The 19,974-nt window shown below is 36.2% G+C and overlaps 2 protein-coding genes across 2 annotated transcripts; both read left to right on the top strand.

Annotated features, from left to right (window-relative positions):
- The first annotated feature begins 5,249 nt into the window (after positions 1-5,249).
- On the top strand, positions 5,250-11,392 carry LOC140137109 (melatonin receptor type 1B-B-like). The gene is made up of 3 exons (XM_072158766.1): positions 5,250-5,409; positions 7,031-7,189; positions 9,680-11,392. Exons 1-3 carry the CDS (start codon positions 5,250-5,252, stop codon positions 10,501-10,503), a joined length of 1,143 nt encoding a protein of 380 aa, XP_072014867.1. The 3' UTR covers positions 10,504-11,392.
- Positions 11,393-12,286: 894 nt separating this feature from the next.
- On the top strand, positions 12,287-13,567 carry LOC140137108 (melatonin receptor type 1B-B-like). The gene has a single exon (XM_072158765.1). It carries the CDS (start codon positions 12,287-12,289, stop codon positions 13,565-13,567), a length of 1,281 nt encoding a protein of 426 aa, XP_072014866.1.
- The last annotated feature ends 6,407 nt before the right edge of the window (positions 13,568-19,974 follow it).

Genomic DNA, 19,974 nt, shown 5'->3' with positions numbered 1-19,974 from the left:
TTTTAAACTGTCATCATTCTTTTGTCTACGTGTAACACGGGTGATAGAATGCAGTTTAAAATACCCTTCAAGGCCGCATCATTTCACATTTTAGGTGAGATAGCTGGGTCCCCGTCGCGGCTATGGCTGCCATTGAGCTGTAGGAATGCGTGAAATTGGATTCATCAATAGGTTACATATCCTATCAGCGACTCCTATACTCCTAGACCATGACTGTTTCAAAATAGCCCGCCAAAGTCATGCAGGTAATTCCGAGGTCGTGCATTGAATTGGTTTGAATGAGGAATTCTTCGGGAACCAGCACCTTTTCTTAGAAGTCACACATGAGCAACGTGGATAACCTCTATAGAAGAAAACTATTTTTTTTAAATAGTCCGTCCGTGTTACGGCTCAGTAGTTCTAGGGTTAATCAGCTTTAATTTGATGTGGATTAGTTTGATGTAGATCAAACGTAAGAAAGTCAAGTGGATAACAATAATGGTGGTTTTTAAACAACCATTGTAAAATATGCCAGTGAGGATAGCTTTCACAGAGCGTTTTCGATCAGCAACCATTTTAAGAAAACATAATCATAATGATTGGAATAGTAAATCAGCCCTAAAACAACTTATATGACATTCTCCTCATTTTCACAATATTGTGAAAACGGTTATAAGATCTATAGCTATAGACGTATTTACAATGGCTGCGGTACTTTTTGTGCAGTCTTTATAATATTTCCCTTTTTATGTTCATTGACAAATTAGATATTTTGTGGAAACTCAGTAAATAGCACTATTTGTGTAACATACCATTATTGATCACTTTGACCAATATCTCAATGTCATCAAAGACACAATAGATATTAAGCGTGACTGACTTGTGTCAAAACAAGACCATTTTTGAATATGTGTCTCGCACAAAACTATATTCCAATCCAGCTCGATATACAAGTGTTGTGATTATGCTTAAACAACATCGAATGTGTAACCTAACAGCAAGATGAACAATAGTAAAATGCATTTTTACATACCAGCATCCAATTTTTACTGATATGTGACGCGATCAACCAAAATCAGTCGGAACTCGGAAATATAGATTTAGAGATATAGCCAAACATAGAAAACATTTCCTTGCATTTTTTTGCATTTTTTTGCATTTTGTGAAGAAATGAGAAAAAAATTGGACAAAGCGGTATGCAAAAAGAAGGGGCAAATCTTCTCGTTCTTACATGCTTTTAAAGGTAGAAGCCAAAAGGTGGTACATCACTGATGTTTTGAATTCACTTCCTTTTTGAACGGATTTCGTTAAAATTTAGAGAAATAATGTTGATATGTAAAATGGGAATAAGTGGTTCCTGATTTCTTTTATGACTTCATGAACTTGGTGCTCCACATCTATCAAAAAACGAACTGGTTAAAATGCTTCTATTTTCAATGTTGAGCTATGTATATTTTGTGTTTTTAACTTGCGACATTATTTTACTGAAACTTAATAAAGCCATAGGTAACGGGTTATCACAACCACACTACAGCAATGTTGAAAAAATTGTATTTCTTGTCACCTATACCACCATATTAGGTAGTTTTTCGTTTTATGATTTTGATAACTATTTTATATTTAGTTCTCCATCCATCTCAACTAGGCAATCTAAATTGTACTCACCATTTACATCCCAAGGTATTTTAGTAGATCAACCTCACACCTCTTCAATATATATCCAGTTAAAGACGAAATATCAAAATCCTCATTATGATATCACAGATTATCACATGTATTCAAAATGGATGCCTAAATTTGACCTGAACCAAGTGACCTATAACCTGACCTCTGATGACCTATAGCCTTTTTAAATCTCTTTTCCTAACAACACATTATAGAAGGTACATAGTATTAAATTGGCTCTTGCATCCATTGTGGAAGAGCCTATTTAATTTATTCAGTGTTATTTAGCATGCATCGCTGAGTACATTTCTATAGATAGTATAACAAATGATTTAATGTATTCTATTCATATACTCTACTTGAAAAGAATAAATTATGGTTTGTTATGAAACACACATCTGAGTCACTAGGATACAGTAAACAAAAAATATATAGGGCCAAAATTATTTACTTAAATGGTTTAAAGTAAAGCCAAGAATTCTCCGCGTTGCAGAAATTCCGCGAAAATCGCGGAATTCGGAGGTAAAGCGGAAAACGCATTTCTAAGAAAAAAATTTTTAAAAAAATAAGCAAAAATGACCTAGAAAAAGAAAAAAAAATACAATTGAAAAGATATAAATAAAATAGTAAATGAAATGGGTCTTCAAAATTCATCAAAATAAAGTAAAATCCGTCATAAATTTACCGTACAACGCATGTCCTACCTCCCATTGCAGCCATGATACCCGATCAGTTTATTCTTGGTAAGATTCTTGTGAAATTTTATTATGTCAGAAATGTGCTAAAATTACAAAGCGGAGAAAAGCGGAATTTAGCATTTGTAAAGCAGAAAATTTTTAGCTTTAAAGCACTTTGTATGTAGAGATATTTTATAAATTCAGGACATAAGGTGATGGACATATTTATGTACTTCATAAATTTGCAACAAAAAAAAGGAGGGATACTGATGAAAATCATGGGATTATTCCCCCCCCCCCCCTTAAATTGCTCATATCTTTGGAACTGGTTGTTCAATTTCAATGGGGTTTTCTGCAAAATCCACATTTGTAAATGCTTTTTACTATCCTATATGAAACTGAAAATTTAATATTTCCGAGTTCCGACTGATTTTGCTTGATCACGTCACATATGTCTTGCAGTCTTTCAGAACATGAGAATCTACATGGAGATCATCTGTATAAACTGACCTTAAACCTCAGTTTAAAAGTTCTGTCTCGAGCTGAAAGTTAAACATAAAGATATCCAATCACTTTTTGTCACCAATTTAGTTTCCTTGGTGTTCAATTACCAAGTGCCATTTCAATAACAGATATAAAAGGCTTCCAGCTAGCCCTTTCTCTAATAAGGCCATTTCTGCCTAAATATTTTTAGAAAAACATTAAAGCCATAATTTTTGAATTGCTGAACAGCGACACCCTCAATTTTGTTCAATTTATACTTTTTCATGATTGTAATACCCAATTGTATACCAAAAATACCACCTGAAAGACTTGAGTAAAATTTAAGTTTTTATAAAATAAAGATCTCCGGTTTTATTCCAAGTTCAAGTGGTAGCTAAACACATCGCGTGCATGTGTATTATTGAATCATTGAATCAGTGACCTATAAACTGTGTGCATATCGCTATTCGTCTTACGACTTGACGAATTAACTGTGGGCATATCGCTTATGCCTTGTTTATTCGTATCAGCTGTGTGAAGCTACGCCAACATTCATGATAATAACACAATCGGCAATACACGCATTGTAGGCGCTGGAATGAAATAGCAATTGTCTTCCTTTTACCTCATTTGTTTTGCCCATGTGATCAGTGAAAACTAACATTTAAATAGGAATCCATTCTTGACACAAATCACACACATAGAAGAAAGGTAGCACTGATGCACTATTTATCTTAATTCTTGTTTGCATTTTTACACTTGTATAATGACGTTAAAATATCATAAAAATAAGTAACATATAGCAAGGAAATTATCAAACTGCTTTTTATCATGAAATGAAAGGAATAACACGTATTACTGCCACTGGGCTAAATTCAATTTAAAATATATGAAAATAGCGCCCTCAATTTGCACACAAATATACAGTTTATAGAATAAAATTTACCACAAAAAGTTGATCAAAAAAAAAAAAATAGCTGTTGGTATTGAAAAGATCCAAAAATGAAAAGTTTGTAGGCCAAAGTTTTGTTAAAAACATTAATAAATGATCACGTCAAACAACGGTGCACATTATCGCTTTAAATTTGAGTACAGTCCCTTTCTGGTATTTTTCTTTGCTAGAAATTATGTGTTTTGTGTTTTGTTTTTTACCAGATTTTTTCTCATTATATATATAATTCTCAGTATTTTTCATTATATTTGTCATTAAAGGGAGTCTCGGCAATCATAACCTTATGCCTTATATGTAAGAAAAATAATTATCAATTACGAATCACATGGTTTTATTTAAAACAAACTCATATTGACCATAAAAACGAATAAAAACAATCGGCTCTAAACACGCGATATTCAAAATTCCCGCGCCGAAATTGTCTAAGTGCAATGACATAATGGTTGTTTGTGCTCAATTGTCGTCAGCCTTCATTGTATTACTGGGACGTCATTGCACTTGACAATTTCGGCGCCCGGGAATTTTGAATATCGCGTGTTGAGAGACGGATGTTTTTATAGCCACTATGAGTATGTTTTAAATAAAACTACGTGATTCGTGCTTGATAATTAGTTAATCATTATATTATTATATATAAGGCATAATGTTGTGATTGCCGGAGATTCCCTTTAAATAAGCTTAAATTTAAGCCAACTGAAGTGACCAAATTGTATTTTATGATCACCTAAATTCAGTCTACCTATGACTTCTTTGTATATTATGTACAGATTTCAGCATTTCCGCGACTCCGAATCCTAATTTCATTTTAACTTCGCCTACAACAAGCTATCTAAGACCTTAGGTTACAATCACAAATATGAAAGAGCTACTAAATACAGAAACTGAGATGTGCAACTTTTTGAATGACTCTCGTAGATTGTTTTTTTTTTTCGATGACTATAATAACCATAACGGCCAATTTAATACCATGACTGCATGACGGTCCAAAGTAATTATTTGTTGCTATACACGTCGATATTTTTAATGGAACGGAAACGGTATGATTAGAAAAATATTATTTCAAATTCCAGTATTTAATCTTAATGAAATAATTATGTTTATCTTACATCTTATTATGTCGCTGCATATTATTTTTGCTTTCCCTACCTACCAACACAACGGTGACATAATACTTTTCTGTGGGCTCTCTCACGTTGTATTATTTCAAATCTGGTGCAAAGATTTACGCCTCATTCTAAGAGCGCCAGTCAACATAAATCACATATTTAACACAAAATATCCAAACTTCAACACGTGATCCAAATCCTACGTCATGATTGGTTTCTGATAGTGACATTTATGTAATTTACAAAGAAATAGGACAAGAAGGTGTACCAGCGTGTAACGTCGTTATATTAAAAGAGATTTCTACATAAAATTTCTTACTTACGCTGAAGATACCGATAGCGCTTATCACTTTACTTGCAATAAATCACACAAGGATCACGAACAATATGGCAAACATTTCAACGACTGCTTCATCTGGTGTCGACATGTTGACAACTCTTCTATCAGGTGATGATGGGATTGAACCTACCAAGTACAGGATTTCACCATGGGCGTATGAGTACAAAGTGAATACTATTTATCTTACCATGATGTTTCTTATGTCAGGTTAGTAACCTTAATTAGTACTTGCGTTTTTATGTGTAAGGTAGATCTACGGAGCACGGTGGCCGAGCGGAACGGACTCCGACTCAAGGAAGTGTGCGGGTTCGAGCTCCGGTGACGCTATCGTGTTGTGCTGTTGAGTAAGGCACTTTATCTCGATTACTCCTCTCCACCCAGGTGTATAAATAGACACCGGCATTATTAAATGCTGAAAAGTAACATACTCGCTGTGGAGAAGGTGTAGCGACACCCGTGAAATGTTGCTGGTGGGGGGGGCAGCAACATTTCACGAGAGGTGGGCACTATGTCATGTAAAAATGCAGGGTTTTGTATAAAGTAGATATAAACCGTTTTAAATTCATAACATTTAATTTAATACTCATAATGTATATTAGTTGCTTAGAACAGTGGGGGAATTAATTGAACCAGGCTTTTGTCGAAAATACATCCTGGAGCCTATCCAGGTAATAGAATGGAGCCCTTCGGCAGTCGAATATAGGTGGTAGGGGACCGAACCCAAACTGCTGCGGAGTGAGAATATTATTACTAGACAGGTGTTTTCATCAACATAAGATTGACAAGTTTTTCATCACTTTAGATATGTAGAGATCCCCAGCAAACACAAAACGTTTTCGAAATTATTCGCAAAAGGTTAGAAAAAGTTGCCAGAAAACGTTTAAATGTCGGGTTATATAAAGGGCATGTAAAGGGTATAAAATGTTTTCATAACATTCAAAAACATTCGTTGATAACCTATTGCATTGTAACGTAATATTATGTAAGTGTTGCCAAAATATTTGGCAAAAATGTTTGCAACAAAATATTTTATATAAACCGATATTTGATGTTTTTATTTAAACCAAAACCCAAATTATAACCTATTTAAAACATTGTAAAAACGTTTTTGTGTTTGCTGGGTCATTATTTTTTCGTCATATAAATTTCTGTAGTGTTAATAGTTCTAATTACATATGAACCATTTATAACTTATATACCCACCCGACTTAACTTGCAGATAAAATGCATATTCTAAGAAAGTCGGTTAGAAAGAATTATATGAAGAACAAAAATATTGTACTTAATGAAAAACAAACATTCATAGTGTTTTTCGCCACACCTTTCCTGATGAATATGCAATTTTTTGTTATCGTAATACCCCGTTGAAGTCTTTTTCCATTTCCCCTAGACAAACTCACGAAAACATAGATCTCTTTTGATTACATTTTTCTATCCTTTTTATGCATTGTATTCATGTGAATTGTGTTTCTGAAGTATATTTGATAGGAATAATGGTACATTTCCATATTTCCTTGCTACAAACGTATAATTAAGGTCACTAATCAAACTAGAGTAGAGTAGAGTTTCGGAGACGTAAAATAAGCCCATTATTATTAAATGCTTACTTGTGTCGGATATGCACGGAAAAAAGTTCCAAGTTAGCAAAAACATCGAAATCTATTGATACTGAGGTCTTCATCAGTGCTCAGGCCAATGTTCTATAAACAGTGATAAAGCAGAAAAAACTAAAGACTCGTTTATTACTAGAACAAAAATACATATTATACATGTTATATGTAATCTATTGTTAAAAATATTCATGTGTATTATTCTTTCATTCTTATAGCGACGGGAATTTGCGGCAACATACTGGTCATAGGTGCAGTTTTGGTTCATAAGAAGTTGCGTGTGTTGAGCAATGCTTTCATTGTGAACCTCGCATTTGCAGATCTCTGCGTATCCTTCTTCGTCAATACATTCAACATAGTCGGTATGATGACAAAAGGTACGTTTCCATAATTCTAATAATGCTTGTAATATTTACACATATCTCAACTTCGAAAGACAAGTGAAAAGAAAAGTGAAAATAAACGAATGATTAATTTGATGTAGGTTTGCTGCCAAACTGCACGAAACAATCTTGTTCACTCTCAAAGAATTTGCCTCTGTCACACATATACCACTGGGTCAACGTACATCGTATACAAAAATATTTTATCCGGGTGGTAAAATGACCAGTCCGGCAGAATATTTTGGGTGGGAGCCTCACAGGAACGTATTTGCAACGAACATGACCGTCCCATCCAATTTCGTTTCTGCATGCATTGTGACCGTTAATAATCATGCAGGCGGCCTATGTACATGTATGTCCGAAATGTATTCGTTCAACTTCCGACAAATCCGTCCCCTGTTCGCCAGTAATACAATCGTCGCCAGCACCAGCGAACCCTCCCGAAGACCTGCATCATATAAACACCATGAATAATTGGATCCCAACAAAAGAAATCTGTTAGGATGTGAATTTTGGTCCATAAAGGTGTTCCATGTCAATGCATTTTGCTGTTGTGTCAGTTGGATAACTGCTTGGTTACTGACATGTGTTTAGAGTAGAGTATTGAAGTAATCTTGTGTGCAATTTTTGTTCATTATTATGGAGAGGATTTTAAGATATGACATTCTGAAAAATTATAAGTTTCTTTTTGAGGCCAGTTTATTATACAGGACAATACGAACATCAGATAACTATCAAACATGTGTTTTCAGCACACTCCGTTTCAAGTTTTACGATGATGCACAAAACTTGCCGACGGATATAAAGGAGTATTTTCGTGATCCTAGCATCATCTTTTTATAACATTTTTCAGTAGATATCTATGAAAAAGCTTATTCTCAAAATTTCAGTTCATTCCGATTGTGCGTTTGCGAGTTACACATGATTATGTGTTACACTGCTCCATATGATTTCGTTCTGGTGTACCAGAACGTAATTCAAATTTCAGGATATTTTTGCTAAACGAATTAATCTGCAAGATATTTTTTGTACACAAACATTATATAGCCAGAGGTTTCCAGTGGTATAGAATCTCAACTTTTTTTGGAGAAAAGTGGGGGAATGATGCTCTGGATCACGAAATGTCCTTTTAATGGACACCAAACACGAAGCGCATTTGGCGGATAAAAGCAGGACATAAAAAGAACAAAAAAACAAACATTGACGATAACAACGGATATGCTAAACTACCATTCATTTTTTGTACGTAGGGCAGATCCGGCGATGTATTACAGGGGCATTCTATTTTAAGTACGTTAATGAAAAAAGTTTGTCCCAATAAAGAAATACTGGATGCTTTTATTCTGCTGTATCTCCAAATCCCGGAATCGTATAATTAATAAAAGAAACATACAGTTAAAAAAAAAAGCACAGTGGTTTATAGTGCGCTACGCACAGGCACAACGCCTAGACATTGATCCACAAGCCTCAGCACACTTAACAGGTTGTTGCTGTCCACTACGGCCCCACGTCATTCCATGAACCATTAAACAATAACACGGGGACGCGCAAACCCTAGACATTCCACAATAAACCTTCGCAGCTAGGATCAGCTCCCCGAGTTTCGTACGGGTGACAACGAGACAATTAGCAGTTAGTTCCTTTTCCAGGGGAATTTCAAGCTAACTCAATGTTTTAACCACTGACGGGTTTCAAACCCGCAACATCTCGCACCATAGCCTTATCGATTGAGCTAGCTTGACAGTACAATCTATTTCGTACATATCAGTGTAAATTGCGTTCGATTCAATTCTGTAATTTGATGTCAATAATAGTTCCACATGAATATTTAGGTATTTACTAAATTGTGCCCTTTATTATGGTTATTATCACTATTTAATAATAAGGCTGGGCGATGCAAGAAAATACGAGGAACTATTTGTTTGTGGGCCATCTGAAAATGCTGCTTTAAAATGACTAAAATCGATCAAGTTGTATAGCCAAAAGTACAATTTTGGTTCTGATGCTTCGAAATGGTGTAATTTCTCTCATTTATATAACAGCTTGGTTGAAATATTAACAAAATTCATCCGCACGCCACATTTAAGTAATTAATTATTGATTATTAATTTTAGCTAATTTTGACTGCTGAGACATAACAAAATTTTTATTGGAACACGTTGTAATTTGTGTTGATTTTGCAACAATTAATAATATACTTTTTCTCTTAATTTGTTCTGATTTTGAAAAGGTGGATCATGCATTAATTTTTTGATCGTTAGAGCTTTGAATAGTTTATGTTGTTTTGGACTTTGTTAAAAGAAGTAAGAACGTCCAAAACGAATTTACTGCTATTTTTAATTCTTTAATTGTTTCTGGGTTTTTTTCTTCTTCTTTCTTTTCTCTTTTTGATTTCGTTTTTATTACTATGAATAATAATTAGTAGTACGTGGAAATGAAAGTAGATATTTAAAATCATAACGTTTTTTGACACTTATTTTGCAGGTATTTTCTTCTATGATAAGCCTATCTTGTGTGAGATGTTAGGTAGCATATGCATCATATCTTGCTTATGTTCCGTGTGGAGCGTCGCTGCTATCGCTACAAATCGTTACGTGTGCATCTGTCATCGCATCATATACCCTTCTATATACAACAAGCGTACATTACCATTCATGATCATAGGACTCTGGGTCATGTGCACACTGATTGACCTCCCCAGCTTCTTCGGATGGGGTGGTCATGTCTTCGATGAGAGGGCGCTCTTCTGTACCTACGAATTCCTGGCCGATTTCAGTTACACGATCTTCTTTTCGGTTTTCTTGTCTCTCTTACCTTTCGCCTTGTTAACCTACGCGTATATCCGTATTTTGATGTTCTCGCGTGCCACTAAGAAAGCTTTGAAGAACGTCCAGAAGAATGCTGATGTACCAGTTGGTATGGCCATCAAAACCACGGACATGCGTTTGTTGAAGTCAATCCTCACCATATGGATTGTCTTTGGTATTCTCTGGGTACCATATTCCCTTGTTGCTTTATTTGATTTCGAAGCCAAGTGGCCTCGTTGGATCTACATATTTTCCATCGCTATAGCTCATCTGAGCTCAAGTACCAATAGCATCATTTACGCGGTCACTAATAAGAATTTCAGAGAGGGTTACGCTCAATTTCTCCGACTTATTTTCTGCTGCGGGCGCGCACCTACGAAAAAGAGCGCGGGAATGAACAGCAGCTCTGGTGGCACTGGGTTGTCTGATATTTCACAAAATGTTACCGGCTCTGCTAATAGTCTGGCTACTAAGAAACAAAGCATGAACACCGTAGAATAACGATCAAACACACTTCACATACGCACCCCATACCTACATAAAACACGGACACGTGCCCAAAAACGAATACACAAATCCGGGACACAAACACGATATGCAATATATGGTTGAATATTGAAGAAAAGCTGCACAAGTAAATTGAAGTAATCTATTTTTTGCTTCAAATTAAATAGTATTTAAGCACTAATAGTTTCAATAAGATTATTATTACCATCGGCGAATTCAAAGTAAACGTAAAACTCGATAGTTATGTTGTGCTTACTATCGAGTGCTTTTCAAAACATGAAATTGTACCAAAGCTAACTGAGCTAATGGGGTTGAGACACAAATTTGTAGGTTTACTTGTTCGTATATAACTACTAAAGTATGTGTATCGATGATTTGCTCAAAACCCTTTACACTTTTATGGATGGGTCACTTCATGTTTGCATGTTTTAAACGCACTCTATACTAAGCACATAATTATGCAAACTATCGAGATTTTACGGTAGATCACTAAAACGATGGAAGCAATTGGCGTATCAAATACACTATTACGTGGAAGCCCATTGAAACACACTTCACACACAACCACTGTGCACACATCCCCTGTGCACACATCCCCATACACAAAAGTTCTGTACATACACATACCGCGGATATCCATACTACACACTGTACCACACCCATATAAAGCGAGGAAAGCTTATAAGTGTGTTTCATACACCCCATACCTAGTGAGGTCTGTCTATCTAATAATATAGAAATATTCGCTTTATAGTCCTCGATAGTTCCTCGCTATATGTTATTTTTCCTCGGTTTGTATGCGTAGATCTTTCACAATTCCTCGCTTTGAATGGGCACTCCAACATACACCCCCCCTACACACACCACCCTACCCCCCCCCCTACACCCCCTACAAAGAATTTTTATTCTTGTTAGTATTTCAACAATAGCTTACATAACACGAATCTACGTTCAGATGGCGAAGCTTTACTGATGCAAAAGCAATCTTATTGATATTAATAATAGTAAATAATAGAGGGATCATCTTATTAGGCGCAAGACTGAACTCAAGGCTCAGAAACAATAAAGACAAACAAGTTACATCTGTGAATCCGGAAAAGCATGAAGAAAAAGATGAGTTTTAAGATTAAGATAATATAATTATGATATAATAGTGTAAAATAATACGTGCAGGCATGACTTACTATTATACAGAAGACTAGGCAAGTCAATTGATGTACAATATCTATCTTTCTTACAAAAAGTGGACAATAATGATAATAATACGTGCAAATACACATGGTTTAAAGCTATAAACGATATTAAAAAAGTCAATAAGTGTATGTAATTACCTGTTTTTCTTTCAAGCGAGTTAATATAATCGTAGCATCTTTAAAACAATGATGCTTTTAGTATTTATTGCCACACATGACTAGTGAAGAATAAATATAATGATACTTAAGATATTATTGCGTGATAAATTGCTATGAAATGATGATAAGTACTGACCGGCGATCATATATGTTATTATCTACTATATATTGCAAAAGAATACCGTTTGAAAGCAATCCAGTAGAAAGTTTCGCAAGCTATAAAGTGCAGTGAGTTTCAAAGATCGTTTGACTTTGCTATTTGATCTTTTGTTATACCGTCGCTATGCTTTAGTCTTATTTAATTTCACGATGAATATCAATATACCGTTGTGAGTCAAAGTAATCGTATTGCAACAACATTGACAGCTGCCATGGCTGCATGATCTCAGCCGTCATTCGTATCGTCATTTGAATCACCCGTGAACATGTCAGAAACACCTAACATGCCAAATGAGACGCAACCAACCCGGATATCACCATGGGCTCACGATTACCCCGTAAACACGTACTATCTGATCCTTGTCTATCTTATGTGCATTTTGGGGCTCGTTGGAAACATCCTAGTCATAGGTAGCGTTTTTGTTCACAAAAAGCTGAGAGTTTTGAGCAATGTCTTCGTCGTCAATCTTGCCGCAGCCGATTTGTGCGTTGTCATAGTCGTCGACGTTTTCACCATTCTCGGCATTTGCACAAAAGGTTTGGTCTTCGAAGGCAAACCTATTTTGTGTGAATTACTCGGTGTGATCTGCATTACGTCATGCGCTTGTTCCTTGTGGAGTATCGCGACCATTGCTCTTAATCGCTACGTCGGCATCTGTCATCGTAATCTGTACATGAATCTCTTCAACAAGAAGACAGTGCCGTACATTATCCTCACACTATGGGTTATATCTTTCTTCATTGACTTTCCCAACTTAATCGGTTGGGGTCGACATGGATTTGATCAGAGGCTTCTCTTTTGCACCTATGATTTTAGCGCTAACTTTGGCTACTCCGTCTACTTCGCTGTTTTTCTTATAACAATACCATTCATTGCTCTGACTTATTCATACATTCGCATACTTATGTACTCTCGGGCAGTGAAGAAGAAATTGAGAGCTCATCAAAGGAAAGATGGTACCGCTTTGGGAAGCGCAATTCGCACTACAGACCTCCGTTTACTCAAGTCTGTTCTTATCATCTGGATATGTTATACTCTGTTCTGGTTACCTTACACCCTCCTCATGTTTTTCGACCAGGATGGGGACTGGGGACGTACAGTGTATATATTCGCAACGGCATTGGCTCACTCCAGCTCCAGTTCGAACAGTTTGATATATGCGGCTACTAATCGTAACTTTCGTGAAGCGTACATCTATCAACTGAAAATGGTGTTTAGTTGCTGCGGTTTGTTTTATAAAGACAACTCTAAGCATGCCGTAAATTCAAAATCAGTGGCTATAACAGTCCCATCTGGAAGCTTTTCCTTGAAAGCCCGCGATATGGAAGCAAAAGAAGCCAAAGTGACCCACGATAAGAAGAAAGAACCAGAGAAACACAACTGCTCCAATGGCAAGGCAGGAGTAATGGCTAACGGGGATAATGTCAACATAGGATTCGTATTAGCCGAAGAAAAATACGAAAAACCAGTTGAAAGTAAAGATATAACTGATCTAAAAATTATTAACAATGACGCTTCTGGTCAAGATTCTGATACCAGAAAGTAGCAATGGCGTCTTAAAGAATAGTTATCTTCATTAAGCAATAATCACGGCGTAATTGGTAGCTGTGTTTTTATTATATTTATTGAAATAGACGTTTACAGTATTATCAATCTTTTTTTAATATTTCGAAAATAAAGGTATTGTTTGTAGGTAGGTACTGTGGTGCAACTATTGTCTCATAAAATTTTAGATAGAACAACAAGGTCGAGTTGCTAGCGCCGCGCCTGTAACACGATAAAGGGGCTGTCATTTTCTTTGAAAGGGGTCCCAAATATTTCAGTGACCAATATGTATAACCCCTATCTCGGGGTTTTTACGACTCCCCCTTCTGCACATTTAGACCAAAAATACAACAAATTGTTTAACAAAGTCGGGAAATCGGTATATGAGCTGTCATGTTTTATGACAAAAAAATTCATTATTACCTCCCAATATATTTGATACCCCGTCTCTTTAGGCAAAATGACAGCCCCTAACAACGTTATTTGAGACAATAGATACACCTATTTGCATAATGTATATGTTAATTAACTATAAATGTATGTACAGTATATGTACAAATTTAAATTTTAAAGACAAGGTTAACCAACTTGTAATGGGCGGACATAACGTGACAAGATCCATTGAGACGATTTGATATTGATAAAAGTGTGCGGTTATAACCTTAGACGGAATTTAAGTCTGAAATCATTGTCAATCTAACTCCCCGCAACCCATGATTGGTTAGTAGGTTGAATCAGGAAGGTTGATTAATTTGGTCCGATCGGCGAAAAATCACGGTACTTTTACCACGCAAAAAGCAACTGTTTTGAGACATTTTGTATATTTCATGGTGCGAAATTAATCATAAGGCACGCCGTTTTGAGACAGTTTGTATATTTTGATGGTGCAAAATTAACCATAAGGCACGCTGTTTTGAGACAGTTTGTATATTTGATGGTGCAAAAGTAACCATAAGGCACGCTGTTTTGAGACAGTTTGTATATTTGATGGTGCAAAAGTAACCATAAGGCACGCTGTTTACCGTCGTCTTCAGGGATTCAACCATTACGATACCGTAAACAAACCATGCCCGAGTTTGATTGACAGATGACGTCAGACAAAAGTTAAGCTCTATGGAAAAAAACACATTTGGGAACACTACCTTTTATACCCGGTAGAAAATAGTTGAATCCAAATTTTTGGTAATGTTTTGAGTGCGCTCATTCTTGAGCTTAGAAAAGTTTTGTCCAATACGACAAGGTACGTGTTAAAAACTAGGATGGTAGCAAATTTGTTTTCATGGGTGTGGTCCGTTGTCAGATAAGAACAAAACATATTTCTCTCTCTACAATTTGCTTTGATGTAGGAATTGTGATTGCATCATTCATCTATCTACTTCGCGTTTGATATTTGTTCTTCTTTTATCATAATTAATTATTTAAACCTATAATCACAACACGAAACGTACCTCACATTTTCGGTCACAACCTTGACCTTCATCAAAAGAATGCCAACCCAAGTTCGGGATCAATAACCTTTTAAACACTTGACCCCAAAATTTCGTAAACTCTTGGTAGCTCGTGTCGGCCTTCGTCGAGGTTCTTTTATCATGTTCATGCGACAAAGATGGCGGAAAGAAAGGGACAAAATGAATATGAAGAAAAAGGTACTTTTTGTAATTTATTTCGCTGGTCATTTGTGTTTGGTAAACGTGGCTCTAATTTATTTCGATCGAGTCAAAATCACCTTTGCTAATTGATGTTTATTATTGCTGAAACCTTTAAATTATTAAATTATGTATTTTCATGATTCAATTATGTTACAGTAATATTTGTAATTAACATAAAACTGATCTAATATAACAGTATAACAGTTTACAATGTATTGCAAATCTGTGTATGTTTCCAACTTTTTTTTCCTTTTCTTTACAACACATAGGCGACAGAGGTGGGGTTCGTGGTTACACGTCCCCCTAAATTTTGGCCAGAGAAACTCCCTCCTCCCCCACACCCCACCCCTAAAAATTACTACAGAAGAAAACATTAAGCAATAATTGGCATGGGCATATTACTTTTTAGCACGATAGACACTATGTTTTGGGTCCAAATTGGGTACAATTGCAAATGTGAATCATACCCCGACACCCTAAATTATAATGGACTCCGCCGCTTTTGTTACAATTTAAGGGAGGTCTAATGAGCATGAACCTGGTTTGGATGCAGAGGGAGTGTGCCTGTAACAGACACAGCCACCAGAAAAGGACCAGCTCAGATCGCGCGCCAAATAAGTTTGCAGTCCAGAAATTTCATTTTTTTCTCAGCCTTGCAAAAAATAGGCAGAGTTGGGAATCGAACCCGGGACCTCCGTGTTGTAAAACCTACTGCGTTACCACTGAGCCAACTGACAATTAGCTATGAGAAGTTTGATAGTAATCCTTGATATTGCTGAATAGAATAAATCAATACTGATAGGTCTATTTATATGTACGATGCTATTCAAATTGGCCTATAAACTAGGAATATAATGTGAAATGACTATCAATCGATCAATTAATCAAGTTGTCAAGTTATCAACAATCAATAATAAACCGACGTAGGCCTATCATGGAATATTACTATTAAACTAGGCCTACTAACTAATATACCAAATAAATAAAATAAATAAATAAGTCAGTAAATAAATAAATAGGCATAGGCCTAAATAAATAAATAAATAAATAAATACATAATGCAGAATGCAGTTAGTATTTTAGTTGCAAAATTCCAAACATTCTATTCACACATTCTATTATAATTTTCTGCTATACACGCAAAGGACCTGTGCCTTTAATATGTCCGCGCCTAATCAATAATGAGTCTTTCACCATGCTCACACACCATGTTAAACTATTGTATCCCTGTATAGTATTAATGGATGCTATAACGTACCCAATCAAGCGAACATATCAAGGTCATATCAGGGCGTTATACAAAGAATGGTCAAAGGTCAACGTTTCCAAAGAAGTATGGGTCACTCCATATCAAATCAAGGAGGCGCCCCACCTGACCCCCTCAGATTTGCTTCATATTTTAGTCATATGTTGTATCTGTAAAAATATTAAAAACCTGCAAATTTGAGGTCGGTAGCTCTTACGGATTTTCTGTGGCAGGCATTTAAAGTTGGAGTAGGTTGGTCTAAATTTGGACCTAAAAGTTACCCTTAAATAAATTTCATCTTTGGGAGTCTGTGCCTTCTTTATAAAATAAAAGAGAGGTCTGAAACTTTGCATACACACTAACTGCATGCCCAATTTGTCAAAAAATAAAAAATAAAAAAATTCTGTAATTGCGTGTTGTGTCACGGGGTCATTAAATATGCAAGAAAAAATGTAATGTTTTGTAAACTGGCAAGTTTAGCCCGCCCTAAATTCACATTTTTTTTGTCACCGATGCTATATATAGGATAAATACAATGCATACCCAAAAAATTGGGGTCACAACTCATTTACATTTCGAACAGCGCCCTCACGAAGATGAAATTTATTGCAAATTCAACATTTTCAGGGGCCCAAAGTCGATGTGGTCCACCTTCAAAATTTATAAAACATCACTTTTATATAACTACTAGTCTTAAATTACAACTTTGCTAAGTCCCAGTAATTGTATAGGTTGACTTCATATAAAATGACAAGCCCAAAGTTGACCATTTTCTTATGATTGCATGTAGTGCAAATGTGCCGAATTCGGAAGGCTTGAAAGTCAAATTGGCCACAATATTAAAAATAAATGATTAGATGAGTAGTTATTGGCCCTATTTACTTGTATTTCCATTTCGTTTTTAATATATACAGATTTTCTATGGTAGCCATTTAAAGTTGGAGTGCAGCGCCCTCACGAAGATGTTTTGTAAACTGGCAAGTTTAGCCCCCTTAAATTCACATTTTTTGTCAGATTAATTATTTTTTGTTGTCACCGATGCTATATATAGGATAAATACAATGCATACCCAAAAATTGGGGTCACAACTCATTTACATTTCGAACAGCGCCCTCACAAAGATGAAAATTATTGCAAATTCAACATTTTCAGGGGCCCAAAGTCGATGTGGTCAACCCAAAATTTATAAAACATCACTTTTATATGACTACTAGTCTTAAATTGCAACTTTGCTCAATCCCATTAATTTTATAGATTGACTTCATATAAAACGACAAGCCTAAAGTTGACCGTTTTCTTATGATTGCATGTACTGCAAATGTGCCGAATTCGGAAGGTTTAAAAGTCAAAATGGCCACAATATTGAAAATAAATGCCTAGATGCATAGTTATTGGCCCTATTTACTTTTATTTCCATTTTATTTTCAATATTGGGGCCAATTTGACTTTCAAGCCTTCCGAATTCGGCACATTTGCACTACATGCAATCATAAGAAAATGGTTAACTTTGGGCTTGTCATTTTATATGAAGTCAACCTATACAATTACTGGGACTTAGCAAAGTTGTAATTTAAGACTTGTAGTTATATAAAAGTGATGTTTTTTAGACTTTGAAGGTGGACCACATCGACTTTGGGCCCCCTGAAAATGTTGAATGTGCAATAAATTCCATCTTCGTGAGGGCGCTGTTCGAAATGTAAATGAGTTGTGACCCCAATTTTTGGGTATGCATTGTATTTATCCTATATATAGCATCGGTGACAACAAAAATAATTAATCTGACAAAAAATGTAAATTTAGGGGGGCTAAACTTGCCAGTTTACAAAACATTACATTTTTTCTTGCATATTTAATGAGCCCGTGACACAACGCGCAATTACAGAATTTTTTTTTTTTTTTTTTTTTTTTGACAAATTGGGCATGCAGTTAGTGTGTATGCAAAGTTTCAGACCTATCTTTCTTTTTATAAAGAAGGCACAAACGCCCAAAGATGAAATTTATTTAAAGGGCAACTTTTGGGTCCAAATTTAGACTCCCTACTCCAACTTTAAATGGCTGCCACAGAAAATCCGTAAGAGCTACAGACCTCAAATTTGCAGGTTTTTAATATTTTTACAGGTACAACATATGACTAAAATATAAATCAAATCTGAGGGGGGTCAGGTGGGGCGCCTCCTTGATTTGATATGGAGTGACCCGTATAGTAATAGATGCAGACACAAGCTTTCGTGCGGGAAACATAAACACATAGTCGTCAGTCGTGTGGTTTTTATGAGATTTGATACGGCGCTGAAGTCTATGGCTGTCCCAAAATCAGTACCAGACCCGGTTACCAGACGGCAATGTGTGTGTTGTTACAAGGAATACAAACTCATTTTACCAATAAGTGAACCACATAGAGGAATACGACATCTATCGTGAGCCGATCTGCATTCTGTTGCCTGCAAAAGCCGACGATCAGGTAAAAATTCTAAAAGCAGCGTGACTAGATATTTGCGTTAATTTCATGATACGTGTAAAACGCATTGAAAACGCCAAATTGCAGTCATAAAATATATAATATTAGTAAATCACCCAATCGAATGTTAACGTAGGTATGTGGAAAAGAACTGCAATAACAATAACAAACTATGTGCCCAAAGAGTTGTCTTTGGCATGTCGCTTTTTTGAAATATCACCAAAAATATCAAATTTTGGAAAAACGCCCCAAAATTTAAAACAAACACGAACCTTCCAAAATAAATATATATTAGCACTCGGCGGCCCAGTCACTACCTGCCGCTGTGATTTGGTGTAACTCATTGCTTCCCCTCTCCAGATACCGGTACTTCAAGGTCGCTCATACCCCAGCCCTTAACTAAACTTGCCACTCGGTGAAGTGTTGTGTGTTTTTTAAGCATTCTATGTTTATGCGAGAGTATCTTCCCATTATGCTCTACGGAATAAAGCAACTTTTTCACATGCACCCCAGAGGACAGAATATAATGAAAGACAGAGATCGCGTCTGACGTGAGGGCAAAGGCGCGCCGTGATTGGTTGTCGACCTGCGCAGTAAGGCAGTTTCTGTCTAGTTGTCAGAATTTCAGACGCAAACTAGTCTTTTTATCTTTGTCTTTCATTATAGTCAGCGTCCCATTGATATTGCGCGACTCCAAACAAGAGCGTGGTCAATGCGATCTTCCCGGGATGGCCATCCGTAATAGAAAGTGTCTACACGGCACTCGACTCGGATCCGCATCCGAGAAATTATCACGTAGTCTCGTAGTGAGCGCACTTCTTATAAGTGCACGTTACAGTGCGTGTGCGTGTAGGGCGCAAAAGATGAGATCACATTGATCCGCATTGCAGGAGTGCGCATTGATGCGAATCCCAATTCCCGAGTAGAGTCAGCTATTATTATTATGTTAATGATACACCCGCATAAACGAATTAAGGAATGAAATCAAACCTCCACCGGCGGTTGACTGGCGGTACCGTCCGGCTCCTTCCGGTTCCGTCCGGTTTCTATTATTC

Source organism: Amphiura filiformis, chromosome 17, assembly GCF_039555335.1.
Source record: "Amphiura filiformis chromosome 17, Afil_fr2py, whole genome shotgun sequence".
Taxonomy (NCBI): Eukaryota; Metazoa; Echinodermata; class Ophiuroidea; order Amphilepidida; family Amphiuridae; genus Amphiura; species Amphiura filiformis.
Note: the sequence above shows the minus strand (reverse complement) of the source record. Positions and strands in the feature narration are given on the sequence as shown.